Source organism: Setaria italica, chromosome I, assembly GCF_000263155.2.
Source record: "Setaria italica strain Yugu1 chromosome I, Setaria_italica_v2.0, whole genome shotgun sequence".
In the NCBI taxonomy this organism is placed as follows: Eukaryota; Viridiplantae; Streptophyta; class Magnoliopsida; order Poales; family Poaceae; genus Setaria; species Setaria italica.
Genome location: NC_028450.1, coordinates 7,605,900 through 7,633,320, shown reverse-complemented (window position 1 = coordinate 7,633,320; position 27,421 = coordinate 7,605,900). Strand labels below are relative to the sequence as shown.

At 45.8% G+C, this 27,421-nt stretch overlaps 3 protein-coding genes and 2 long non-coding RNA genes across 5 annotated transcripts; 3 read left to right on the top strand and 2 right to left on the bottom strand.

Moving 5' to 3' along the window:
* Window positions 1–3,327: 3,327 nt before the first annotated feature.
* Window positions 3,328–7,211, bottom strand: LOC101773543. Its single transcript, XM_004951751.4, has 5 exons — window positions 7,057–7,211; window positions 6,816–6,931; window positions 5,337–5,422; window positions 4,118–4,205; window positions 3,328–3,739 (listed from the first exon to the last, which is right to left on the bottom strand). The coding sequence occupies exons 2-5, from the start codon at window positions 6,889–6,891 to the stop codon at window positions 3,519–3,521; spliced, it is 471 nt and encodes a 156-aa protein (XP_004951808.1). The 5' UTR covers window positions 6,892–6,931; window positions 7,057–7,211; the 3' UTR covers window positions 3,328–3,518.
* A 3,087-nt stretch (window positions 7,212–10,298) lies between these two features.
* On the top strand, window positions 10,299–15,331 carry LOC101773955. The gene is made up of 12 exons (XM_022824159.1): window positions 10,299–10,814; window positions 10,917–11,029; window positions 11,469–11,552; window positions 11,648–11,764; window positions 11,885–12,082; window positions 12,166–12,369; window positions 12,453–12,940; window positions 13,757–13,856; window positions 14,025–14,084; window positions 14,157–14,249; window positions 14,330–14,449; window positions 14,699–15,331. The coding sequence occupies exons 3-12, from the start codon at window positions 11,520–11,522 to the stop codon at window positions 15,071–15,073; spliced, it is 1,788 nt and encodes a 595-aa protein (XP_022679894.1). The 5' UTR covers window positions 10,299–10,814; window positions 10,917–11,029; window positions 11,469–11,519; the 3' UTR covers window positions 15,074–15,331.
* A 1,074-nt stretch (window positions 15,332–16,405) lies between these two features.
* LOC106804127 lies at window positions 16,406–17,481 on the top strand. Its single transcript, XR_001393092.2, has 3 exons — window positions 16,406–16,484; window positions 16,632–16,752; window positions 17,350–17,481. It is a non-coding gene; the product is annotated as an uncharacterized LOC106804127 (long non-coding RNA).
* LOC101774625 (tyrosine-sulfated glycopeptide receptor 1) lies at window positions 16,996–25,744 on the bottom strand. Its single transcript, XM_004951754.4, has 2 exons — window positions 24,086–25,744; window positions 16,996–20,374 (listed from the first exon to the last, which is right to left on the bottom strand). The coding sequence occupies exons 1-2, from the start codon at window positions 25,510–25,512 to the stop codon at window positions 17,317–17,319; spliced, it is 4,485 nt and encodes a 1,494-aa protein (XP_004951811.2). The 5' UTR covers window positions 25,513–25,744; the 3' UTR covers window positions 16,996–17,316.
* LOC111258365 lies at window positions 20,362–21,406 on the top strand. Its single transcript, XR_002678980.1, has 2 exons — window positions 20,362–20,781; window positions 20,892–21,406. It is a non-coding gene; the product is annotated as an uncharacterized LOC111258365 (long non-coding RNA).
* Window positions 25,745–27,421: the final 1,677 nt, after the last annotated feature.

Sequence of the window (27,421 nt, the reverse complement as noted above, 5' to 3'; positions counted from 1 at the left end):
CGTAGTGTGGTATAATAACCTTGTATTAGTTGGAGGTGAAGTTACCACTCATTTATCTACTCCTATATCCCATACCTTCTTTACCATCGACTCCTGCAGCATTTACGGCTACTGATTTTTGATCCGAGACCTTGCCGGTTGCTGGCAACAGCACTCCGGACTCTGGAGCACGCAGAGGATGTTGCAGCCGCCATGCTGTTGTTGTGAATGTGCTGAGAGATAGTCATATAGAACTTTTTTCTGAACTTTGAAAACACTAGATCGTCCAACAGCATTTCCAGAGCTTGATCTAATTTAGAAGAGTACATTCAATGGGAGCAGTACAAAAAAAACAGAGAACAATGTTCAGGAGTCAGAGACTGAGGGTCATGTGATCCCACGATTGGTAACTGATCGATTTAGTGAGTTGAATTTGTGTACTGAGACACTTGATTTGGTGGAGAAAGAAGAAATCGAAGGTGAATTATCGCACTCTGCTGCCTGGTTGCCGCTTTCACAAATCTTGTGCTGCACCTGCTTCCGCGGCCATGGCGCTTGGCTTGCTCCACGTTGACGAGGATCAGAAAAAGGACGCGTCCTCTATGCCGTAACCAATGGGATGCGGCACTCCTAGCACCTTAACCGCGGCAGCGGCAGGTCCACCGTGCCGCGCGCGACGCTCTTGTCGCCGTTCACGCCTTCCACGGCCTTCGGCACGGCAACTCAGCATCGCTGTCTGAGTCAAGAGGGAGGTGAGCCGGGCTGCTAGCACGCCGACGCAGCGGAGCCTCGGCCCTCGAGTCGCACGAGCGCGGTGCCCGCGGCAGCGACGGGTCCACAGCACCGGCGCGCCGCCCTTGTCGCCGTTCGCGGCCTACGGCACAGCATGAGTCGAAACGGAGGTGAGATGGGCCGCCAGTGTGCCGGCGCACTGTCGCAGCGGAGCCTCAGCCCTCGAGTCGCACGAGCGCAGCGCCTACGAGGAACTTGTATCAAGGAGGGAGATGACCGAAGCTTCATGCGCTAGCTAGCGAAAGGACGCGGTCGATGTAGACAGTGGTGGTGGTGACCCGAAGCATCACCTGGGCCACCGACGCCCTTGCGCAGCCTGCATACGTGGAAACGCAGCTCATTCACGTTTCCAGAGCCAGGCTCGGGGGCTCCTTTTGCATTACCGGAGCCAGGCTAGTGGGCTGAGCAGGCAACCAAGTAAGCCTGGATAGAGGTTAGGCGACATGCAGCTCTGACGGGACAAGTGCTTGTTTCCAGGAAGACGAGCGAAGGCTGTGTGATCGTTTGTCCAAGAGTCTTGGACATCTCCCTTCCCTTGGTCCCACAAACTTGCTGCTCCGCGTATTCCCTTGTTCCCTGTGCTGTTCCAGTCGTGCGTTAAGATTGACTGGTGCCGCGTCGTGTTTCTCAGATGTGAAGATACGCAACTGATTGGGGGATACGTGCAATCGTTTTGTACCATGGTAACACTGCACTGCCGCACGCATTACTCAGATGTTCATACCTCGTAGCATGGGACCTCTTGCTGTCGATCCGGCCAAGCTGCCGGTGCACCGTCGGCCTCATCTTTGTTACTTTCTCCTTCGGACCCACGTGTTAGTGAGTGGGGTGGAGGCTGCGGCGTGGGTAACCGGCGGTCGATTCGGCACAGGTGAAGGGTAACTGGTGAGCGGACCGCGCGAGAGGCGCCGTCCGTGCCACTGACCGGTGGGGCTGCCCTGCGCTTGACCCACGTGTTATTGAGTGAGGTGGAGGGTGCGCCGTGGGAAACGGGCGGCCGATTCGGCACCCCCGTTCGCCGTCGGGAGCCGTGGCCGTGACCAGCTGACTGTGGGGCGAGAGCATTGATGCCGCGAGGTGGAACCACTTTTTGGTTGAGAGGGTGAGTTGGTACGTGGATCTTAGTTGTCATGTAGAGCTATCTAAATAATGGAATGTATAATAAGAAATGTTTGAATTATCGGGATTGAAAAATTATGTAGTTGTATTTGCGATCAGTATAGTAATACTCTGACTGTACCAATTAACGTCGTGCCAGACCATGAGATAGTAATGTTTAGAAAGTTCTAGGTCAATCACCACATTCAGATTTTAACAAAAAACTGCTGCCAACTTTAACTCGATGATTTCTCTCTCATTCTTTATTGATCGTTGACAAAAAAAATTATCCATCATTTACACTCATTTCCTATCAGGAGTCGTGACGAGCTTATTGGGGCGAGCATTGATGCCGTGGAGTGGAACCACTTTTTCTTAGAAAAGTGTACGCTGACACGTTGGTCCTATTGTTTGGACGCAACCGTCTACTTACTCGATTTTATTAGCAGAGTGTATAAAAAGAAATGTTGCAATTATCGAGATTTGTTGTATTCGCAACTGTTATAACACTGTGCCAGATTGTAGGTAGTAACAGCATAAATTTTTTAGTCATCAGCACCTTTCATTCAAAATTCAATAAACAATTATTGCCAACTTTGACTCGACGACTTCCTCCGGATCCTATTTGTAAGTCCATATGCGATTGATAGTAAAAATTTATCCATCATTAATGTTGGCTTTCCCTCTTTCAGCGTGACTAGCTACTGGGACCCCTAAAATGGAACCACTTTTCTGTGGAAGAGTGTGCATTGACACGTGGGTTCTAATTGTCACATGCGACCGTCTACCTACTTCTATTTTAATAGTGATGTGTATAATAAGAAATGTTTGAATTATCGGGATTGGAATTTTGTGTGGTTGTATTCGTGATTGGCGCGGTAACACTTTGATTGTATCAATTAACGTCATGCCGGATCGTAGGGTAGTAACAATTATAAATTTCTTCCTCATCACTACCTTTCATTCCGGTTTCAACCAACAATTATTGCCAACTTTGACTTGACAACTCCTCTGATAGTGTTTGGTTCGTGCTAAAGTAACATAAACACAAAGGGAATCATATTACATTGTATTTGGCGGCAAAATGAGTGATTACCCTTTTTGTTTGGTTGCACTTTGATAATGTTATTTGATTACGGTGGGAATACTGTATCTGATTACGGTGGAAGAGGAGGGGTAACAATCTTGCATAGGTAAGGGACTCGATTACGTGTCAATTGATTATAAACCACTGCAAACGTTCAAATTACATTACATTCGAACGAATCAAACATCGTCTACTTCATTTGTCACGAGATACGAGGCACTTCAAAAATTTCACAAGCTTTCACATGAGATTTCGACTTTGAAAGCTTCAACTGTCGTCGGGTCGATCCAAACTCCCCTCATACTCTTCCTCTAAATCCTACTAACGTTTTCCCACATGGCCACATATCACATGCCATCGATAGCCATAACTTACTTTGACGTGCAAGTGCTAACACTCCTGTTGTTTAATCGCACATTCGATCAAATGGATGAAGTTTCTACTTCACTGTCATTTCTCAAAAACCAAATTCACATTCTTCCGATACATTCCCTAGCCGAAGTGTCTATGCAATACAACGTGCTCTTCTCTGTTTTCTTTGGAACCATTGAGAGGGAGCAAGCTATTGTGGTGCCAGCCCGTTGTCATAGTCACTACCCCTCCGTGACCCGTTCTGCAGGTTCCTCTCAAACTCCCTCAGGTAGTCCAGGAGCAGGACGATCACAAAGAGGATGAACCCACCGGAGGAGCTGCTGCCCCCTCCGCCGCCACCTCCTCCACCGCCACCGAACCGGAACGGTGGGAACCCGACACCTCCATCATCAAGCCTTGGCTTCACCTTCTCTGTAATGTGAGATTATCAGATGAATAAATTTGACGATATGAGCCAATTAATGCAAGCACAGCTTTTCTGTACAGAGACTTCAATTCTGCAACGATGGTAGGGCAAAACCTTAAACAAGGCTTCGTGAGATCATCAGATGAATAAATTTGAAGGTACGAGCCAACTAATGCAAGCACAGCTTTGCTGTACAGAGACTTTCAATTCAGCAACGATGGTAGGGCAAAAACTTAAACAAGGCTTTGTGAGATCATCGGATGAATAAATTTGAAGGTATAAGCCAGTTAATGCAAGCAAAGCTTTGCTGTACAGAGACTTCAATTCTGCAAAGATGGTAGGGCAAAACCTTAAACAAGGCTTGTACAGATGGGCTCCATTACCTTTGACTGAACCTGATGGTGGAGAGGTAGGTCCTGAATACGATTTGCGTTGTGCAGTTTGTGTCTGGTTTGCGCAGCAGGTTATGTTCTGCATAGAAATTTACACAAGCCCTGTTAGTTTGTTCAGACTTGCAGGTTGCAGCCTTAAAAACCAAAGAAAAAAATGTAAAATTAGGTGTGGTTACTTGTAAGATATAAACTACAAGCTTCAGCAGCTTTAACAATTCAAATCTGATCATCAGAATGCATTATAAAAATAAGGCAGGAATTCCAAATTTGTTTTCATTAGAGATAACTGCATTTCCTGCCTTGAAATTCAAGCTAGGTCCAAACTGAACCTGGAAGTTCAAATACTTAGCCATTCATTTTCTTTTCTACATCTACCAAGGTCTGCATTATTTTTTGGGGGCTAAACTTCATATATCCCCAGCTCCTTAGGTTAATCAATCCAATTTCAAATTGATACATTTGTCACGTTCTGATTTGGAGGTTTCCAAATTTGCAGTGATGGCTGTCATATTTTCCCCATCAAATTATATGCTGCTACAGTGTTACTAGTAACTTGCATATAACAATTATACGCTCTTGGTTGTAATTTACAAATTACAATTATATGCCATTACTTGTAACTTATAAATGACAACTTCTGCAGCTTTATCATTTCAAATTCGATCATCAGAATTCAGAGGTTTTCAGAACTGTCTAGACAGGTACTGGTTTTGTCTAGAGATAAATACACCACCTACCTTGAAATTCAAGATAGATCTGAAGTGAATCAGAAAACTGAAAAGTCCAAAATAACTAGCCCTTCATTTCTGTCCTTTCATCTACCCAGATCTGCAATCTTTATTTCTCATGCAAAAGACCCCCTATCCCTAGCTCCCAGGGTTGACTGATCTGGATTCTTTTTGAGACACTTAATGTCAAGTTCTGATTTCAAATCAGTGGTGATGTCTGGCATACTTGCTTCAAGAAAATCTCCTTAATTCTTGCAAGATCAAGAAATCTTAAAGGCTATGATTAACAACAGATAAGATATTTATTAAGTTCATCAGCTATGAAACAAACCTGTACACTAAAGGAGGAGCAGACGAGCAAATATCTCATGGTCATCTAATGCATGTCACGGTTTAGTCTAAAAGCATGTCAGAGGCTTACAGACATACTAAAGAAAACTTTTGCTTGACCACAAAAAAACAAGCACGTCGGTGTGTCTTACCATGGAAGCTCTTGCAGAAATAGTGGCGCCACGCGTAGCCCTCCGAGACTGTGAGCCGTACAGAGATCGTTCTCCCCAGCCTTGTCCTACATTGGATAATGGGAGTTCTGCATTAACTTTGGTAAACAAAAGACACTGCTATTCTAAACAGCAAATACTTAACAGGACAAGCTCATGTTAACAATAAGACAGAAACTATTCGCGTAATTCTCAGAATGAACTAGAGTGGGTGAAACTCAATCTGCCAGCAAAGCGCTCAGCTCATCCTCTGAACACCAAAATTTAGTCCTGTCCATTTGGCCAAAGCCTACATTCTAGGTAGTGTTAACATGATGCTGAAAATCAAGTTAGCGAGCAATGTTGTTGCTAGTCAGCGCTGCGGTACAAGGTACAGTCGTACAGAATTCCACCCAAACCAAGGTCTTGTTTAGGTCCCTTTTTCCCAACTTTGACACTATGCAAGAAGAAGATTCCCCATCACATCAAACTTGCGGTACATGGAGTACTAAATGTAGACGAAATCAAAAACTAATTGCACAATTTGGTTGTACTTTGCGAGACGAATCTTTTGAGCCTAATTAATCAATGTTTGGACAATAATTCACAAATACAAACGAAATGCTACAGTTGTGCATTTATGACAAATGCAAATTTTGCCACTCCCAATTTGGGAACTAAACAAGGCCCAATTTCCTATGCAGCTCCGACATTATCTCTAATTCTGAACACGAGCAACAATTTGACAAGCACATTTTTCCGACGACTTAACTCACGCCTTGTTTACTTCCCAAATTGGGAGTTGCAAAATTGGCATTTTGCCATAAATGCGACACTGTAACGTTTCGTTTGTATTTGTGAATTATTGTCCAAATATTGACTAATTAGGCTCAAAAGATTCGTCTCGCAAAGTACAATAAAACTGTGCAATTAGTTTTTGATTTCGTCTACATTTAGTACTCCATGCATGTACCGCAAGTTTGATGTGATGGGGAATATTCTTTTTGCATAGTGTCAAAGTTGGGAGTTTGGAGGGAAGTAAACAATGGCCTTGTTTAGTTCTCAATTTGGGAGTGCCAAAGTTGGGAGTTTGTCATAAATGCGCAACTGTAGCATTTCGTTTGTATTTGTGAATTATTGTCCAAAAAATGACTAATTAGGCTCAAAAGATTCATCTCGCAAAGTACAACAAAACTATGCAATTAGTTTTTGATTTCATCTACATTTAGTACTCCATGCATATATCGCAAGTTTGATGTGATGGGGAATCTTCTTTTTGCATAGTGTTAAAGTTGGGATTTTGGTGCAAACTAAACATGGCCAAGGGCTCAAAGTTCACACTAGGAGGTTACACGCTCGTAAGGAATTGAACATTTCGTCCATGTACCTAAGCGATGCTCGGCAAGTGACAGCACATATTTTATTTTCCTCTGAATAAAGAATTTTTCAAAAACGGCGCCGAGATCAGTGAACAGCACAAACCTCCCCTAATCCCCTGGCGCGCAATGCGCAGCGGAAGAAGCGAGCTCGGCGCAGACGCTGCCGCAATCGGAGGCATGGCGATTACCGCGAAGATGCTAGTGCCGGTCTGTAGTGGCCTGGACGACGACGACGAAGGAAAATGGAGCAGTTTCAGACATGAGACGGACCAATTGCGCTTGCAGAAGAATGAAGTGGAGAAAGGAGGACAAAGCGAGCAATCGGAGTGAGGGAGCATGGATACCTTGCAGCCACAGATGAGAGAGACTTCGCTGTTTCCACCGGGGGAGATGATGGAAGAAGGGAGAGGAAGGAGGGAGCTCGGGCGAGAAGCCGCAATGGCGGTGGCGGGTGGGGTGGCAGTGTGCAAGCAAGTGTGCGGACGAGCGGCTAACGTTATCCGCTCTACTGTTACCACGTGCTCGATCGGCCCAACTACCCGGCCCAAGTAACAAGCCAACCTGGCAGTTGGAAAGCCCAGCGGGCCATCGTAGAAACAGGCCCAACGCACCTGTGCTGATGCTAATGCATTTAGGTGCTGCAAACCAGCTCTTGGCTCTGATCGACATGCGCCGGAAATCCCAGGGCTTCCGCGGAAGCAAGCGCTCGGGGGCGGCGCCTGGGTTGGAGGTCAAGTGGTCGGAGGAGAAGCCGCCGCGTACCGGACTGCAGAGTTCGCTTGTGACAGCTGCGCCCCGCCCGGCAACCAAAGCATGAAGCCGACGGTGCCGGCGCAGCGCCGCGTGCGCTTGGTCGCCGGACAGTCGAGCAGATGTGCGGCATTGGTTTGTCGGCGGTCGCCGATGGCAGCGTGCGCGACCTCGTCGACCGGCACGCCGCCGGACAGGAGGGATTGGCAAGTAACCATTGGTTTGCAAAAGGACCCCTATTTCGCGATCCATATTTTTCAAACGACCCCTTAATATTATGAATATCCCAGTTTGGATCGCGATTAATAATCACGATCCGATTTTTTCATATAAGCCCATATAGTTTTCATAATATACACCTCACCCATCTCCATCATCTAGCTCTTCGGCCTGTGGCCTCACCTCCCGTCGAGCACAAACATGACTTGCAAAAGAAACTCGCAGGCTCCTGTAATGAGCGCCGGAATCGCATGATCCACTGTCTACGGCGGCGGAGATGTGGGCCTTCGAAGACCCACATCTTTTACTCGACGTTTAACATTTCTTGGCATCGTTCGCGCTGCCTATCCACGCTTTCTTCTTCGCTCCGGTAATGGCATGCCTGTTTGGCATGGCTCCACTCTAGAACTCTAGCAACTCCACCAACAAATCCAGCCAAACACCCCAACTCCAAAACTCCATGGAGCTGTAGTGCAAATGGAACTGGAATTTTAGAGCACCTCTTTTGCTGCTCCAAAACAACCTCTTTTGAACCTCCTCGTGGAGTTGGGTGGGTAATTACCCACCAATACCACTGGTTAAAAAAAAACGGTTCATTCTATTCTCCCAAGCCCCCACTCATCGCCCCAGCCCCTCCCGTCGCCACCCCGCCCCACTCACCGAGCTCCGCCCGTCGCCGCCCAAGCCCCGCCACCCGTCGCCGCCCAAGCCGCCTCGCCGCCTAAGCCCAAGCCCCGTCCCCATCACCGCCCAGCGCTGCCGCCCAAGCCGCCCCGCCGCCTGTCGCCGCCCGCTGCCCAAGCCCCGCCCCCATCGCTGCCCCCGTCGCAGCCCCCCGTCGCCGCCCCCCCGTTGGAGATCCACTGCCGACCGCCGCCGGAGATCCGCCGATGGTCGCAGCCCCCCACCGTGCCCTTCCCACCCGACCCCAAGGCCGCCCAGTGCCGCCCCCATCGCCGCCCCCCACCGCCGGAGATGCTCTGCCGGCCGCCGCCGGAGATTCGCCGACGGCCGCAGCCTCCCGCCACGCCCTTCCCACCTGAGAGGCCGCGCCCCAGCCCGGCATCGCTGTTCACGTCCGGCCTCACGGGCCGCCTCTTCGGCGGCCACCGCGCAGCCGCCCGCTCCGCACCGTGACGGCCCTCGGGAAGCCAGGATGCGCCCGGCGATGTGCCCCTCGTCGAGCATCCTGACCCTGTGGATGCGCCCGACGACGCGCCGGCCGAGGCCGATTCAGCCGCTGGGAAATCGGCGCGTGACGAGGCCGTCGCGGTCGTTGGCGCCGGCGACGGGCGCCTGGCAGAGCGGGCAGGTGCCACGGTCCTAGAGCCACGGCGCGACGCAGGTCGATGATGCCCTCTAGCGTGGCGGCGGGGGTGCCGCAGCGGGTGCAGCCGGCGACGGGTTCGCCCTGTACACGGGGTCGATGGAGGCGGCTGCACGCAAAGCACCAGAAAGATGCCTCCATGCTGCTGGTCCAGGCATCGTCGTCAACGCCACACGACTGTTATTTGGTGATGTAGCAACGAAGGATTGATGTTTGTCCCAGCAGCCGAGCTCAACATCTGTCGATATGGGATAGAGAGGATGAAGAAGATGGGATGGAGAGGATGACAAGTGGGGCCTAAATTGGGGGACAACAATGACAATTCATACTGAAATCAGTCTTTTTTGAGCTAAGAGCACTCATCTAGCCAAACACCCCATTTTAGTTCTGGAGTTCTGGAGTGGAACTGACTCCACCTAGAGTTCTGGAGTGGAGCAGCTCCACCCAGAGCTGGAGTCATGCTAAACAGGACCTTAAATGCTAAACAGGACCTTAATCAGATGCCATACAAAAAACATAAAATAAACTCACCATTCATGGAAAAGGCCATCATACCATGCCATACAAAATTTTGAAGTCCGATAAAAAAATCACATATGTCAATCTTTGGCAGGTTGAGAGTTGAACATTGGCTTGCATAGGTCAATAGGTTTCATGTATTTTACTACTTTTGTAGCTCAAGAATTTTATACAAGAACTTGTTTACGCAACTAATTGCTCTCATAGTAAACTCTTATACTAGATTCATTCGTATATCCATAAGCCCACACTAAATTCTCTCAATTGCATTGCCATCATTAATCGTGTTTGCTATCAATGTTCGACGATGACTATATTCCACTGTCCACGACCCTTCCTCATCTTGACAATATTTCCCACCTCACCACCCACCCTCCCTATCGTCTTTTCTTTTGCTACCCGCCTGTTAGTTCCCTTATTCCTTCATCTCATTGCATTTAGTTGTCCACCATAATCATTTATCTACTACGTAGATCCTGTTTTCTTTAACTCTGCACTTACAACCCTAAATCTCTAACTGCATAACCGCTCCGACAACATCACACAAATATGTCTGTAATAAAATCTTACTCGTTTTACTATAGACTCGCTAGCATCAAATTGGAACCTCGAAACTCACGCTCATAACAAGTTTGTAAGTCTTAATACGCAATTCACTTAGACAAGTTTACATGATCTTGATGTATTCGTTTGTCATCCAGGCCAGCAAAACCACTTGACCGTCCGTCGCATTCTTGTTGTTTTAGTCCAGTTCAGCAAGAACAGCCGTCACCACTCACCAGCAAGATCCACAGTCGTCAGCACACTCCCCACTCCCCAGCGTACTCGCCCCCCACTACTCTTCCTCCTCCAACCTCCATCCCTCCCCTCTCGGTGGCAGCGTCTACGCAGCCAGCACGCCCGCACGCCCGCACGCCGTGGGCATAAAGCCCTCGCCTCGCGCGCACCCACAAGCCCTTGTCGTTTCCATCGCTCCAAATTCAACGCCGCCCCACGTCGACGACGCGGCACCCGCCACCACCTCCCAGGGGCCCGTCCGTGGGCCATCAACTCCGTTTCCGCTTCCGCCCCTCAAATCCTCGCATCGCCGATCGAGGGGGGACGCGCATTGCCCGGCATTTCGCCGATTCGCCTCCGGTTCCGCCAAGGCATCGCCGCCTGATCAGCTCCCGGCGGCGCCCGTGGAGCGGGGGGGTGGAGGGGGAGCGCCGGAGCGGGCCACATGACGTGCGCGCGCGCCGAGGACGCCGTCTCGCCCGCCGACGACGACGTGGCGGCCGCCTCGGTGTGAGTGGGATTCGCTTCGCTCTCTGATGTGCTTGTTGTTTCGTTGCTCGTGCTGAATCTTTCTTGGGTTATGCGAATGCCATGATTTTCTGTTTGTTCCAGAGGGCGGCGGCGGCGGCCGGAGGTCGGGCGGCTCGGCTCGAGCGCTGCAGCGCTCGGCGCATCTGACAACGGGGGAATGCGACTCGCCGGTGCCGGCGGCCAGCTGCTCCGGGGTAAGCTCTCAGTTGACTTGCTTCCTCCCCTTTTGGCACAGCGTTTACCCCGCACAGAAATCACAAGGGTACCGAAATCACGATTTTTGTTTGGATTCGGTACGACATTGTTGAGAAAAAGGTTAAAATGTTTATTTCTTTCGGTGGACAAAAGCGAAAATCTAACGGTGAATGGAGCAAAGTTTGTGTCCTTTTGCGGGTGCCGTGGTGCGGAGGGCACTGTCCGGTGTCCGCTTCGGCCATGCTCTGTGCTCCCCCTGCACAGTCTCATGGGGGGGACCCGGATGAACTGTCCTCTTACCTCCCTTGTCTCTACTTTCCATTAATTACCTCAGCCTGTTTAGTCAACCAACTATCTTGTTGCTTATTGGTTATTGGATTGGTTTCTTCTGAATCGAATTAATGGCCCCGTGATTGTTTTTGGTTTACTCCATTGTAGGATGGTATAGGTAAGAGCAATGGTAGTGGGAAGGGAGAAGATAGCCACAGGATGCGGCAGTACAGGTCGCAGCTTGAGCAGGAAGTGGGTTATCCTCTTGAGCTCTGTGATTTTTTTCTCTCGCTATACTGTAATGGTGTCTCGATATGTGATTTACTAACCCTGTGAAAACTGCACAGGTCAAGAAATTGCAGAGGCAGCTTGAAGAAGAGGTTGATCTGCATGTGGCGTTGGCAGATGCTGTTACGCAAAATGCTGTGCCTGTATTGAAGTCCTCTGTGAAGCTTCCACACAAGGTGCATGGTTCGCATAACTCTGATGATTAATGTGACATGTTCTCTTGTGTTTATTCATTGTCATCTCCTAGCCAGTTAATGCATTAAGTAACCGTGCTTGTCTAACCTTTCACTCTACAGGCACAGGAGCTACTAACTAACATTGCTTCTTTAGAGAGTACCGTTTCAAAGCTTGAAAAAGAGTTAAATGATCTGTACTACCAACTTTGTCATGAAAGGAATGAAAGGCTACTTGCTGAAAACAATCAAGGATGCTTGCCATCTACATCCTCAGATGATCACCAGTCATTGTCAACTTGCACGTGTACATGGGAAGAAGTAAGTACCATCTGAGTAAATATTTCAGTGTGCCTTCTTTCTGGTATGGGAATTATTGACAGTTTCTTGATCACCAATCTTAGCACATATCATCGTTGAGAGACTTGAAGTTTGGAGGATCTGAGTCAATGAGGTCAACGCGACAGGACTTATTCCCCGAGCTTGACGATGACCAGGATATGGGAGAAGATCCTGAAGGGCAACAGATAGTTTCTTTAAACAGGCTGCTAGAAAAGCACCGAGATTCTTCTTTGAATAGACTTCTTGAAAAGCACCGGGATGAAGAGGTCTCTTTCATGCCTATTTCTATAGTTTTAAGAACTAACTTTGTAACATAGCAGAGCATCAAGGATTTATTTTCTTCCTGCAGATGCAAGAATCTTTCTCCATGGAAAAAGAAGGCACGGAAGATGAGAAGCTTGATGTTCTATCCTTTGAACAGTCCATTCTAAAGATAACTAGCATGAAAGGAGGGAATCTTTGGAACAATCCAAATGAGCTCTCTGAGGAGATGGTCCGCTGCATGAGAAACATTTTCCTACGTTTGTCTGAATCGTCGAAGATATGGCCAAAGGCATCTTCTGATTGTTCGTCTTCCTCAGCAGAGCGTCTATCAGGCTCTACACTAGCATCTTTCTCAGATTCATCCATAATACCATCAATGCTACGGAGTCCTTCAGTTGATTCGAACCACAACGACGAGACAATGAAGGAAGTCAGAAACTTTGATCCGTATAAAGTTAATGGAAAGGAAACCCGAAGAGATATTGGAAACTATCGTTCAGCAGCTGAAGTATCTTGGATGTCTGTTGGAAAGGATCAACTTGAATATGCATCTGAAGCTCTGAAGATGTTCAGGTTTGCTGCTGCAACCTTGGCTAAACCTTATGAGTCCAATAGATGTATCACATGTTTAGAAACCATACAATTAGTAATGCATATATTCAAAATTATTAGAATACGATGTAGACTTTTTAAAAATTTTGTTAACCTTGTAATGTGCTAAAGGAATATATAAACAGTTGAACCAGTGTGTTTGGATTGGGGGAAAAACAGGATGCTCTATGAACTCTTTTGCTTGCAGTAAAGGAATTAGGTTTCAAATTTGTTCGACATGCGATTATTTTTCTCTCATTTGAGCCTTCAAAGATTTCCAGTCTGCAAGCAATTTGCTAGAATCTGAATGCTTTAGTGAACAAACTTTTCCATTTGAGCCTTTAAAGATTTGCAGTCAGTATGCAATTTGCTAGTATCTGAATGCTTTAGTGAACATACTTTTCCATCTCCATTTTGGCATGGCTCTTGTGGTTCATGTTCCAGTTTGACACACCCCCCCTCTCCTTTTTTTTTTTGAAAACTTCCCGTTCGAACCCTGGATCTTAACTTCTTAAGAAGTGCCTGTGAAAGTTAACAGACGTTAGCGGGTGTTTGGATGAGGACACTCTTGGAATTGAGAGATTTCAATCCAAATCGTCCCTATTAAAACAGGAACTTATGAATAGTGAATCCCCTACATGGAGAAACATTCTCTTACCCCTCTTTTCCAGTTTTACATGGTGTGGATGATCCTGTGGTCCTGCCCTACAATGTAGATTCTAGACCATGTGTTAGTTTGTTATTTTGAATGCGGGTGATATTTTAAGCACACTCTTTCTCTCTCTCAATGTTTTGCAGATTTCTTGTAGAACAGTTGTCAAAGGTTAACCCTAGCTCCATGAATCGTGATCAGCGGCTAGCCTTTTGGATTAACTTATACAATGCTTTGATAATGCATGTAAGTATGACTTGTTAATTAAGATGCTGGTTTTGCAGACAAGGATTATATTTCTGTTTATAATTTGAACTCGTTTCAATTCATTGCATCTGTTCCTCATTTTCTTTCATTAGTATCATGTTCTCACTCAATTGCTTACTCTGACATTTCTTTATTGGAATCCATCAGGCGTATTTAGCATATGGAGTTCCTCGAAATGACATCAAGCTTTTTTCTCTAATGCAAAAGGTTTTGGCCAGTATATCTTCTGCTGTTAGTCTAAGATCGTACATCAGAGTGTTAACCATGTGAATTGTGCAGGCCTGTTACACGGTTGGTGGCCAGTCCATCAGTGCAGCAGAAATAGAGTTTGTGATTCTAAAGATGAAGACCCCAGTGCATCGGCCCCAACTTGTATAACTCGTTTCTCCATCCTAGTCTTCGCCTTTTGGCTTTATTGTACTGTCTCTTAGTGTTATCTCTCTCTTTTTCAGTCTTTGATGTTGGCTCTGAATAAGTTCAAGATTACCGAGGATCACAAGAAGTACTCAATCGATGAATTTGAACCCCTTGTCTTGTTTGGACTTAGCTGTGGAATGTTCTCTTCCCCTGCTGTAAGTGTGCCGGCTAATCGTATTCCTGTTAGGATGTGCACATGGTTCAGCAAATGCTGCACTTAATAAGTTGTTGGAGAAACTAGTGCCACGCTTGTTCTATATTGTGCTAATCCTTGTCCTAGCCAGACATGCCATGCATCAGATTTCTTGTCTGATTTATCGTCGATTGAATTATATGGTTATAAGAACTCAAAAATCACTTTCTTCTCTATATTTGCATTGCTGAGTCGCTCTGTTGTCGTACAGGTACGGATTTTCTCCGCCGCAAATGTCAGGCTGGAGCTCCAGGAATCTTTGAGAGACTATATTCAGGCGACTGTTAGTACGAATGACCGAGGGAAACTGCTGGTCCCAAAGTTAGTACAGAGCTACGCCAAGGGAGCTGTTGAAGACTCTCTGCTTGCAGACTGGATCTGCCATCACCTTGCACCTGATCAAGCAGCAGTCATCCGTGATTCTTCTTCACAGAGGAAGCAGCGGCTTCTTGGAGTGCGAAGTTTCACTGTTCTCGCGTTTGACTCGAAGTTCCGGTACCTCTTCTTGCCTGACAGCAGTGGCTCCCACTCCCAGAAGCTAGAAACAAAACAATCTTACAAACTTCCGGAGCCGTGTTCAGAATAGATAATAAAAGCTCAGTTGGTATATTGGGGTCACAAACCATTCTTTTGCACAGTGGAACATGGGGCTGGCGGTTGTACATGATGTAAATTTTGAGGAAGGAAAGTAAAACATGCTTCAAGCTTATAACATCCGATGTGTTTGCGGAATCAGATTCTCTCTGCAGAGTCCGTGACAGTTTGAGGTTGTATTGGGTTTTGTTGTGTTCAGTTGTCTTTCATACTGAAGATGACACTTCCTTTTGTTCTTTATTTTTCTACATACCTTTTGTTTTCTCCTCTTTGTAAGGGGGTGTTTGGATACGAGGTGCTAAACTTTAACAGTGTCACATCGGATGTTCGGATGCTAATTAGGAGGACTAAACATGAGCTAATTATAAAACTAATTGCAGAACCCTGTCCTAATTCGCGAGACGAATCTATTAAGCCTAATTAATCCATCATTAGCAAATGGTTACTGTAGCACCACACTGTCAAATCATGGACTAATTAGGCTTAATAGATTCGTCTCGCGAATTATACTCCATCTGTGCAATTAGTTTTGTAATTAGCCTATGTTTAATACTCCTAATTAGCATCCAACATCCGATGTGATAGGTGTTAAACTTTAACAGGGTATTGCCAAACACCCCCTAAAGCTCCTTGTCTTGGTAAGTTGATTTGTAACTTTTGCGCAAATAAAGGTGGGCATACAGTTCGGTATATGTTCGTTTTCACCGCAAAAGCTTTACCGTACCTTCTCTGCCACACAGCGCTACTTCTAGAATGGAGTAAGCAGTCTGCATGTAGTGGTTGGCGATGTTTGCTGCTTATGTCAACAGCTATCCTTCCTTTTAATGCATGCACTCGAAAGGGATTTGCCTCCCTCCATATGAAACTTAATAATGTTGACAAAAATAATATGTCCGAACTCTTATGTGAACCTGTACACTTTTGATAAAATTTCAATTGTTTGTGTATTTCTTGTTTAGTAAACATGTAACGTTTTATGTGTAGTAATTTCTTATTTAATGAAAAATTTTGAGTAAAAAACACGTTCTTATACTGAGAATCCATCATCCTCAGAAGTCAGAACTCACAGGTGTTAAACCTGCAATATTCTATTCAAAATTTTCCTTTTGAATTTGTTAGCTATTTTAAATTTTTTATATCGTGAGCGTGACCTTTTCTGGGCCAAGGAGGCTAAAGTTTCTCAATTTCGTAAACCAACACTTCATCTAGAGGCCTCTTACGAGCCCACCTCTTGGCCCATATGCAAATCTTTCAACGCGGCTGCTCTGCAGAATGGGCCTTTTATAGGCCAGATGGCCGGCCCATACTTGCTTTTACGGTTTCACCCCCTTCTTCTCTCTTCTATTTTTACCCGAAGACGAATTTCCTCACCGGCGAACGGCGGCGCTGCCGTTCCTACGCGGGTAAGTTTGCCACCGTTCTTTCCATCTGCTCGCTGATTGCGATGCGCGCGCGGTATTGTGCTTGAGGCTACATTTTCCTATACGCCCCACTGCGTCAGTGGTTTGGATACTTAGAGAGTCTACGAGCTGATAGGGTTCTTGGTTCAGCATAGGAGCAGGACTCGAATTCGAATCCGAGGTTGCAGCTTCAGGATAGCGCAGCAGGACTACTTGGGGATTGGATCTTCACGTTCGGATCCTGTGAAAGATTTGCATTTGGTGTCGGTGGGTGAGTGTCTAGTTTTCTTCGGCTCATATTTCTATTCTAGGAGCACTGCCTGTTTTGGCCACTGGCTTGTGGAGTACATTGCTGCTTAATGTTGTTAATATGTTTTCTAGGTTTGACTGACCAAGTCCTCTTACCTGAAACTGAAATTCATGAGAACAAGCTGAAGAGGAATCTTCAATTCACGAGAACATTGAATAGGAACAGAACGTTGCCCATAATCTCTGTGTTTTTTCGTAGTTCATGTTAAAGGAAAAGATGATTTTTTATTCCCTAACAACTGTGTGGAAAGTACATCAATAGAATTGTAAAACAGGGGGAGAGAGAGGATAAGCAAACTAATTAATTAATTCAGAGTTTGATACCCTAATCATGAATGACACTCTTGGTTGAAGGGTCACCATCACAAAAGTTTAGCTTGTTTCTTATGACTCTTCATGGTCCATAGTTCATGATAGGGGAAAAAGGAGACGAATTACAAATGTTTAGCAGCCTGTTAAGCTGTACAAAAAGAAGTAACGTAATCAGTCAGCAGGTCACTCAAATTATAATTTATTATGTAGGTTATTACTCTATGGTGACTGAATTTTGCATCCTCAGGTTGGCATCTATGCTGTCCAGGCAATAGACTACTTCCCATATTGTTGGCCTCATGCTAGGATTATGGTTGACACACTGGCAAGCGACTTCAAGCATCTTCAACATCTGCCCTTCATACCCTGTGCCCTGGAGTGCTGGATCCAGGACTTCAATCTGCTTTCCCTCGGATCTCATCTCACGTACCCACTGGACGAGTTCTTTGGACTTGTATGAGATTGGAACAGGCCGCTGGCCTGTGAGAAGCTCAAGCAACACTACTCCAAAACTGTACATATCACCTCTAAGAGTAGCCACCCAACCTTGACAATATTCAGGAGGAATATAACCGAGAGTGCCAATCAACTCAGTTGTGATATGAGTTTTGTTGGGAAGGATCAATCTGGATAGCCCAAAATCCGCAACATAGGGTTTGAATTCTTTGTCTAGCAGGATGTTACTGGACTTGATGTCACGGTGCACAATGCGAGGCTTGCAGACATCATGGATGTATGAGAGACCCCGGCTTGCTCCTTGCGCGATCTTTAGCCTCATTGGCCAGCCAAGAAATGGGCTGGCGTCATCATCCCTGTTGTGAAGGCAGTCATCCAGGCTGCCATTCTCCATATAAGAATATATGAGGAACCTTGAGTTTTCCTGAATGCAGTAGCCCCAGAGTGGCACGAGATTGTCATGCTGCGCCATGGAGAGAGCCTCAACCTCTGCACTGAATTCCCTATCCATCAGGCACATATCACTATTGAGCTTCTTGATCGCAACCTTGGATCCATTGGGTAGCTCAGCCTTGTACACCAGCCCATAACCTCCACAGCCTATGATATTCTCCTTGTCAAAGTTATTTGTAGCCTTCACGAGATCAATGAATGTGAGGTTATTTTGTTCTCCCTTGCGTTGTGGGACCATCACCAATGATTGCTCTGAAATGAAGTTGGATGGCAGTGCTTCTATGGCATCCTTGTTGTTGCTCCTATTTCTGGTCGTGAAACTTGTTCTCCTGAACAAGAAAAGGAGGCAGACTAGCAAGAACAGGATGAAAATACCTCCAAAACCTACACCAAGTGCAAGGACAAGGATGGCTTTTTTGTTGTGTCGTTTCTTGGAGACCCATGGTGTTTTAGATGAACCACAATGATCAGAAAGCATGGGACCACACAGTTTCGGGTTGCCATCAAAGCTTGAATTTAGAAAAGTGCTAAGCTGGCCCACAGTTGGAATAGTCCCTTCTAGGTCATTATTTGAAACATTGAATTGAGACAGGAAGTTTAGGTCGTTCAGTGCAGCTGGAATTGTACCAGTGAGATTATTACTTGACAAGTCAAGCACCTGCAGCTTTGTGATGTTGCAAATCGCTTCTGGGATCTCTCCAGATAATTTGTTGAAGCTCAAATTAAGTGAAAGGAGCCCTTTCAGCTGACCAATCTTGTTGGGGATCTCACCAGTGAAGTTATTATTGCCTAGTTTCAGCACTTTAGGAAAAGCGCTAGGCATGCGGTATTGAAGCGATTGAGGTGTATAAAGTGGATAAACAGGCAGCTCAAAGACCTCTGGGCCAACCTTGTCTGTTTTTAGCATTGGCATCTCCATTAGAGCTGTTGGAAGTTCCCCTGTAAGGCTGTTGTTTGATAGGTCTATATAGAACAGGGAGTTCAGGTTACTTATCCAGTCAGGTATTGATCCGGTCAGTTGATTGTTAAATAAAAATAACATCTCTAAATCTGTGAGCTTTGATAACCAAGGAGGTACTTTTCCAGACAAAGAACAGTCATTGATAGAAAAAACCTGAAGATTCTCAAAACCATCAATTCTTTCATCCTGTGGCATGATCTCATGCTTGAAGTTGAGTCCAATTAGCAAGGTGGTCAGGTTCTTGCAACTCCCAAGGATCTGAAATGCGCTTGTGATATTTGTAAGAGAGATGTCAACAAGTGATAGGAATGAGAGGAACTTCAAATTGCCGATTTTTTCTGACAACTGACCGTGGAAACTATTGAAGGATAGTCGCAGTGCAGTTAGGTTGTTGCATGAGTAGATGCTTTCTGGAATCGCGCCACTGAATTTGTTCCCCATAAGATCTATGGTTTTTAGATTGGGAAGTTTGGAGAAGTTGACCTTGGTGAGTTCTCCCCTTAAATTGTTGCTCTTGAGGTCGATAGTTATGAGATTCGTGCAGTTGGTCAGATTTGATGGGAGCTCCCCGGACATGTTGTTGTTGCCCAAATGGATCTGTTCCAATCTCTTAAGCTCACCTATAGAATCTGGGATATCGCCACTGAACCTGTTCCGTTCAAGATTAAGGGTGACTAGATTTTTGAGCTTGCTGATGTTGCCGAGTGATCCTTCCAACTGATTATTTGGAAAAGAGAGGTGTTCCAACAAGGCAATATTTAGAAGGTCACCCGGAAAAGTTCCATTGAGGTTGTTGTGCCCGACACTAAGAGATGTTAGGTTGGAACAATTACTGAGCCCTGCAGGGATACTTCCACTAATTTGGTTATAGCTGAGTTCAAGCACAACAAAGGATTGTGAACTCACACAGAAGGTAGTTGGTATCTGCCCGGTAAAGCTGTTGTTGCTGACATTGAGCACGACCAGACTCTTCATCGCCTCCCATGTGCTGGATGGAAATTGCCCTAAAAACAAGTTGCTTGAGATGTTCAGTACCTTGAGAGGCCGGCGAGGGGTTGAAGATGGCAGCTCTTGCAGGCCTCCATTGAGTTGGTTGAAGCTGACGTCAAGGACGATGATGCTACTGGACGACACCAATTCCAGCGGTAGGGAACCGGACAGCAAATTGTAGGATAGGTTAAGCCGCAAGAGGCCGGTGAGATTGCCGAGGAATGGTGAGATGAACCCCTGAAGGCTCCTAGAAGCCAAGAAGACATCGGTGACCATCCTGTCTGGGCTGCAGCTGATCCCATCCCATATGCAACAATCTGTGCCATTCTGCCATGACTTGGTGAGGCCACCGTCCTGTGAGAGCCCTGCGAGGAAGTGGAGGAGGGAGTTGCTCTCCTGCTCGTTGCAAGAACTTATTGGAGAGGTGAAGAAGAGGAGCAGCACAAGAGCAAGGCCAAGAAAAGTTTCGGGAAATTTGTTGCTGTATATCATGTGTGAGAAATGGAGAGTCCACATGATGTTCTTTCTCAAGAAATCAACATGGAAGCATAGGCGTGAGTTGTGTCCTTAGAGTTTATAATGGTAAATGGGTTCAGATGAAGAAAGAGCACGGAGAGCAAACAGGAGCAGCTGCTGTCATCATTTAACCGTTTTGTTTGACCTTTCAGAATTTATTCAACAACAAAAATTTGGTCAAGGATTGGCTGCTTCAGGCACATCCTTGTTGTGAATTGGGATTTGACATTTGCTACAGCACTTTCTAAGTTCACACCATGGTGATAGTGTACATTGGTACGGCTGATTTCCATGTGAGAAACGGTAATACTCATCCATGATTCGTTCCTATTAAAAATGTTACAACGTGTCTTGATTTACTCCATTTAACATCACTTCTCTTACCAGTTTCACTAAACAAACCTGCTTTACAGACAGAATTTGAACGGAGGAGGCACAATTCTGAAGGACGAATTTCACAGATTACCACAATATAATTCAAAGCATCCATTGATGTAGCGATTGGCATGGTTGGAGAAGGGCAAGTGGATTGCAGGAAGATTCTTGCTGAATGCTGACCGAAGCTTTTACTTTCTAGCCAACTACATAATTCAAGGTCCAAGGCTGTGGTTGACGCACGTGTTTACAAAACTGCAATTTTCCGTTGCGTCGACGCACTGCAGACAACGACTTGCATGATAGCAAGTGATCTTCAGAGTACAAGTGTACGTCGGACTCAACTAGTGATTGCAGGCCGGCTTGTGTTTTGGACTCGGTAAATATCTCCGGAACATACATTTTCTTTCTTTCTTTTGTAAAGCTCCTTTTATTGTGGCCAATTGAATTTGTAAGTCTTGTGCAATTACGGTGGACATATAAAGATCCTTTTCACTCCAAATCTTCAATGTGTCTGCTCTGATAGAATGGTTTGGGCAGTCTGCAAAAATTACTTGTGATGTCAACAGCTCTTCTACCTCTTAATGCGTGCTGCGTGCAGTACCAGGTCGAAAGGTACTTGCCTCCCTCAGTCCCTCCATGGCTCCACCACAACTACATAATTTTTTGGATTGTTTGGATTGCTAAATCACACTCTGAGCATATTTACTCCTCCCACACTCGAATTTTGCCGGTCACCATTCTTGGCCATGAGAGCTTCTTCCTCAACTCCGGTAGGGGTTCGGGGTTAGGGCTCGGGTTGGGTTCAGGGTGGGGTTACCTATCACCTGCGGGCGTAGAGGGAGCTTCGGGTGGCTTGATGGCCGGCAGTGGTGGTGGTGGTGGTTGAGACGGCGGCGGAGCGGAGGCGGCGAGGCGCTGCCTGAGCCGGACGGTGGAGGATCCCCGGTTGGGTGGTGGAGGCGGCGGGGGCGTTGGGCTTCAATTTTTTAGCGTTAGCGGCAGCGGGGGTGAGACGCGCCTCGCGAGTCTGCGCTACGGGATAAGGTTTCACGTGGGGGAAGAGATAAGGGATGGAAGGCTTCATCACGGCCATCCGTTTTGGGTCCTGTGGTAAAAAAAATCGAGTGCTAGGAGGCTCTCCAACACTCGAGTATTCCATAGATAGCCTTTTTTCCCTACATGATGGAGATTGCTAAAAATTTCAAAGGAAAAGGTCTATAGTCCCCTCAAGTATAGTGAAATTTCGAATACCCTCTAAACTATTTATTGGTTCAATTTACCCTCTAAACTATATCATTAGGTTCAATTTATCTCTTAATATGATTTATATTTTTTATTTTCTCCATGTGCAAGTGGAATCTCAGGCAATTCATGATATAAGGGAGAGGGATTACAAAAACGTGGCCGGTTAAGCTGTGAAAAAAGAAGTACCACGATCAGTTAGTGGAAGTAGTTCTTGTGAAAACCATACATCTACTCTGTACTAAAGTAAAATTATAATGTACTTTACTCTATGTTGACTGAATTTTGTATCCTCAGGTTGGTGTCTATGCTGTCCAGGCAAGAAACTACTTCCTGTATAGTTGGCCTCATGGAAGGATTACGGTTGACACACTGGCAAGCAGTTTCAAGCATCTTCAGCATTTGCTCCTCGTACCCTGTGCCCCGGAGTGCTGGATCCAGAACTTCAATCTGCTTTCCTTTGGATCTCATCTCCCATACCCACTGGACGAGTTCTTTTGACACAAATGAGATTGGAACAGGCCGCTGGCCTGTGAGCAGTTCAAGCAGTACTACCCCAAAACTGTACATATCACCTCTCAAAGTAGCCACCCACCCTTGGCCATACTCAGGGGGGACGTAACCGAGTGTACCAACCAACTCGATCGTGACATGAGTTTTGTTGGGAAGGATCAATCTAGATAGCCCAAAATCTGCAACATAGGCTTTGAATTCTTTGTCCAGTAGGATATTGCTGGATTTGATGTCACGGTGAACAATGTGAGGCTTGCAGACATTATGGATATAGGACAGACCCTGGCTTGCTCCTTGCGCGATCTTTAGCCTCATTGGCCAGCCAAGAAATGAGCTGGCGCCATCATCCCTGTTGTGAAGCCAATCATCCAGGCTGCCATTCTCCATGTAGGAATATATGAGGAACCTTGAATTTCCCTGGATGGAGTAACCCCAGAGTGGCACAAGATTGTCATGCTGCGCCATGGATAGTGCATGAACTTCTGCAGTGAATTCTCTATCCATTAGGAACATTTCACTACTTAGCTTCTTGATGGCGACCTTGGAGCCATCAGGTAGAAAAGCCTTGTAGACTAGCCCATACCCTCCACAGCCTATGATATTCTCTTTGTCAAAGTTATTTGTAGCCTTCACAAGATCAGTGAATGTGATCTTATCCTTTTCTCCCTTGCCTGGAACCATTACCAAGGATTGTTCCAATCTGAAGCTGGATGGTATTTCTTCTATCATATCCTTGCTGTTACTCCTGTGTCTAGTCATGAAACTAGTACTCCTGAAGAAAATGATGAAACAAGATACCAAGAATAGGATAGCGATCCCTCCAAAAAATACACCAATTGCAAGTGCAAAGATGGCTGTCTTTTTGCGTTGTTTCTTTGAGGTCGATGGTGCTTCAGCTGAACTGCAATGGTTTACAAGCATAGGACCACATAATTTCAGGTTGCCATCAAAGCTAGAATTTGTAAAAGTGCTAAGCTGGCCTCCAGTTGGAATTGTCCCTTCTAGGTCATTATTAGAAACATTGAATCGAGACAGGAAATGTAGATCATTCAGTGCAGCTGGAATTGTACCAGTGATATCATTGCTTGACAAGTCGAGCACCTGCAGGTTTGTGATGTTGCAAATCGCTTCTGGGATCTCTCCTGATAATTTGTTGAAGCTCAAATTCAGTGAAAGGAGCACCTTCAACTGACCAATCTCTGCGGGGATCACACCAGTGAAATTATTAGCAGCCAGATTCAGTAGTTTAGGAATAGCACTGGGCATGCGATATTGAAGTGCTGGAGCTGCATAAATAGGGAGCTCAAATATCTTTGGGGCTACATTATCAGTCTTTAGCATCGGCATCTCCATCAAGGCTGTTGGAATTTCCCCTGTAAGGCTGTTGTTTGATATGTCTAAACAGAAGAGGGACTTTAGGTTATTCATCCAGTCAGGTATTAGCCCGGTTAGCTTATTACTATGTAAGTCTAACACCTCCAAATTTGTGAGCTTGGATAACCAAGGAGGCACTCTTCCAAGCAAAGAACACTCATACATAGAAAGAACCTGAAGATTCTCAAAACCATCAATTCTGTCATCCTGTGGCATGATCTCATGCTTGAAGTTGAGTCCAATTAGCAAGGTGGTCAGGTTATTGCAACTCCTAAGGATCTGAAATGCACTTGTGATATTTGTAAGAGAGATGTCAACAAGTGATAGGAATGAGAGGAACTTCAAATTGCCGATTTTTTCTGACAACTGACCGTGGAAACTATTGAAGGATAGTCGCAGTGCAGTTAGGTTGTTGCATGAGTAGATGCTTTCTGGAATCGCGCCACTGAATTTGTTCCCCATAAGATCTATGGTTTTTAGATTGGGAAGGTTGGAGAAATTGACCTTGGTGAGTTGTCCGCTGAAACTGTTGCTGTTGAGGTCGATAGTTATGATCTTTGTGCAGTTGCTCAGAGTTGATGGGATTTCCCCAGACATCTGGTTATGATCCAAACTAATCTCCTGCAGTCTCTTGAGTTCACCTATAGAATCTGGGATATTGCCATCAAAAAAATTCCCTCCAAGATTAAGGGTGACCAGATTTTTGAGCTTGCTGATGTTGTTGAGTGATCCTTGCAACTGGTTATTTGGAAAAGAGAGGTGTTCCAATGAGGTAATATCCAAGAGGCCATCTGGAAGAGTCCCGTTGAGGTTGTTGTGTCCAGCACTTAGATATTTTAAATTGGAGCAATCACCAAGCTCTGGAGGTATACTTCCACTTATTTGGTTGTAGCTGAGTTCAAGCAGAGTAAAGGATGGTGCATTGACACAGAGTGTTGTTGGTACCTGCCCGGTAAAGCTGTTATTGCTTACATTAAGGGCAACCAGACTCTTCATCACTTCCCATGTAGTGGACGGAATCTGCCCTGAAAACAAGTTGCTTGAGATGTTCAGTACCTTGAGAGGCCGGGCAGGGGTTGAAGATGGCAGCTCTTGCAGATTTCCATTGAGTTGGTTGAAGCTGACATCAAGGACGATGATACTGTTGGACGACACCAATTCGAGTGGTAGGCCGCCAGACAGCAAATTGTAGGATAAATTGAGGCGCAATAGGCCAGTGAGATTGCCAAGGAACGGTGAGATGAATCCCTGAAGGCTCCTAGAACTCAAGAAGACATCAGTGACCGTCCTGTCTGGACTGCAGGTGATCCCTTCCCAAGTGCAGCAGTCTGTGCCATTCTTCCATGTCAAGGTGAGATTTCCACCCTGCGATAGCCCACCAAGGAACTGAAGGAGTGAGTTGCGCTCCTGCTCAGTGCAAGCGCTTGTGGGAGAGGCCAAGAAGAGGAGCAGAACAAGAGCAAGGCTAAGGAAAGTTGTGGGAAATCTGTTGCTGTATTTCATGTGTGAGAAATGGAGTGCCCGCATGGCTTCTCTCCAGAAATCACTATGGAATGAGAGGCATAAATTGTGTCTTGAGAGTAGGGGCCAGACAGGGTCTGATCTAGAAAGAGCACGAGGACAAACAGGACAAGCTGCTGCCTCCGTTTTGTTTGATCCTTTCGGCCTTTCCGGTCCTAGTTGCCAAAAGAAAAACTGGGTCAAGGGTTAGCTGCTACAGCGTTTTCTCAGTCCACACCACGATGTTTTGTCTGAGCCACCTGCTACAGTATATTTGGTAAGCCTGACAACCATGCGTGAAACAGTTCAATGATACGTGTAACAATCATCCACTATCATTTTTCTTTGCAAATTGTTACAGCCTGCATTATTTTACTTCATCTGACATCACTTCACCATTTAATTCAGACAAAATTTGAGCCAAGGATGTGCTCCCTCTGACGACCAGGAAAAGGCATGATTTCTCAGGAAAGAACTAACACCACAGATTTGCAAGTCTTGAATTGGTGACGACGATGCAAAGCATCCATTAAGAAAAGACGAGTGAAATTCAAAGCAGCCATCGATGCCGCGATCGACTCAGGCTGCAGAAGGGCAAGTGGTGTACAAGAAGATTGCGGATTAATGGAGGAATGGTCGCTGAGTGCTCTTTGCTTCTTCCTGACCCGAGGCGTTTACTTTCTTGCCGTTGTCATCGTGCAGGAGCGGCTGGGGCTGTCTGGCTGATGTATGCGTCTGCAAATTGCAATTTTCCTTTCTCCCTGTCCCAGTGGTTTATTGTGGACATTGGACAAGGACCTGTTGCTAGGAGCAGAGGCGTGTAAACTACAGTATGAGGGAACCAGCTGATGTTTTAGACTAGGCCAACAGCTCGGAAGAAAAAAATATTGCATGGATTTGTTTTTTGGCGGCTATGTTTTTGTCATTATGGATGGTTTTTGTTTGGAAGCTGATGGAATAACTGATACTGTACCTTTTTATTTTGTTCTTGTTTCTGTTGCTATCGCCTTTCGGTGCTAGTGGCTGATATTCTCCGAAATTTGCTGAGCTGGCATTTCCCTTTTGTTTATCTATGTTTCATTTATTTACTTTGCACTTGCAGTTCCTGGACCAATCAGAAAATGATTTCTGCGAAATTAAAGAATGACCCTAAGTCCCTAACGATGGTTCCATATTAGGGGCAACTAAAAATTGGAGAAACTTCAAAGATATCGAGTCCTGTGAGAAGAAATTTACCCTTTAGACAGGCCTAAATTCTTGTAGAATTTTCTATCAAGGGACTTTTGCAAATATATTTCAAAGGAATTTTATAGGAAAACTGAAAAAGGAGAGAAAAAGCGGTGAAAGGAAAAATGGTAACAGCGGAAACCCTTTATTATATAACCTGGGCTAAGCGGGCCTACTTCTCGCCTATGTTCTGGGCCCAATGGTGCCGGACCATGAGCCCATGATGTACTGGGCTCTCTCCAACCCGTCCTCTCCGCTAAAAAAAGGAAAAAGAAAAAAGAAAACTCCTGGCCGGAGCCGGCGACGGCGAACGGCGGCGCCGTGGTCTCTCCGCCGAGCACCCGGCCGCAGCTGCAAGGGTCAGTCTGGTCTCCGCAGCTTATCCGTTCACTACTTGAACCAGTATCCATGTGTGTTCTTAGCTTCGTAGTTCGTACTACTGAATTTGTTCGCCCATCTCTTCTCCATTTTCTAGTTGCGGATTTTAGGGCCTGTTTTCTTCCACTTGCTAAACTTTAGCACCCGTCACATCGAATGTTTAGATACTAATTAGGAGTATTAAACGTAGACTATTTACAAAACCCATTACATAAGACGAATCTAAACGGCGAGACGAATCTATTAAGCCTAATTAGTCCATGATTTGACAATGTATTGCTACAGTAAATATTTGCTAATGATGGATTAATTAGGCTTAATTAGGCTTAAT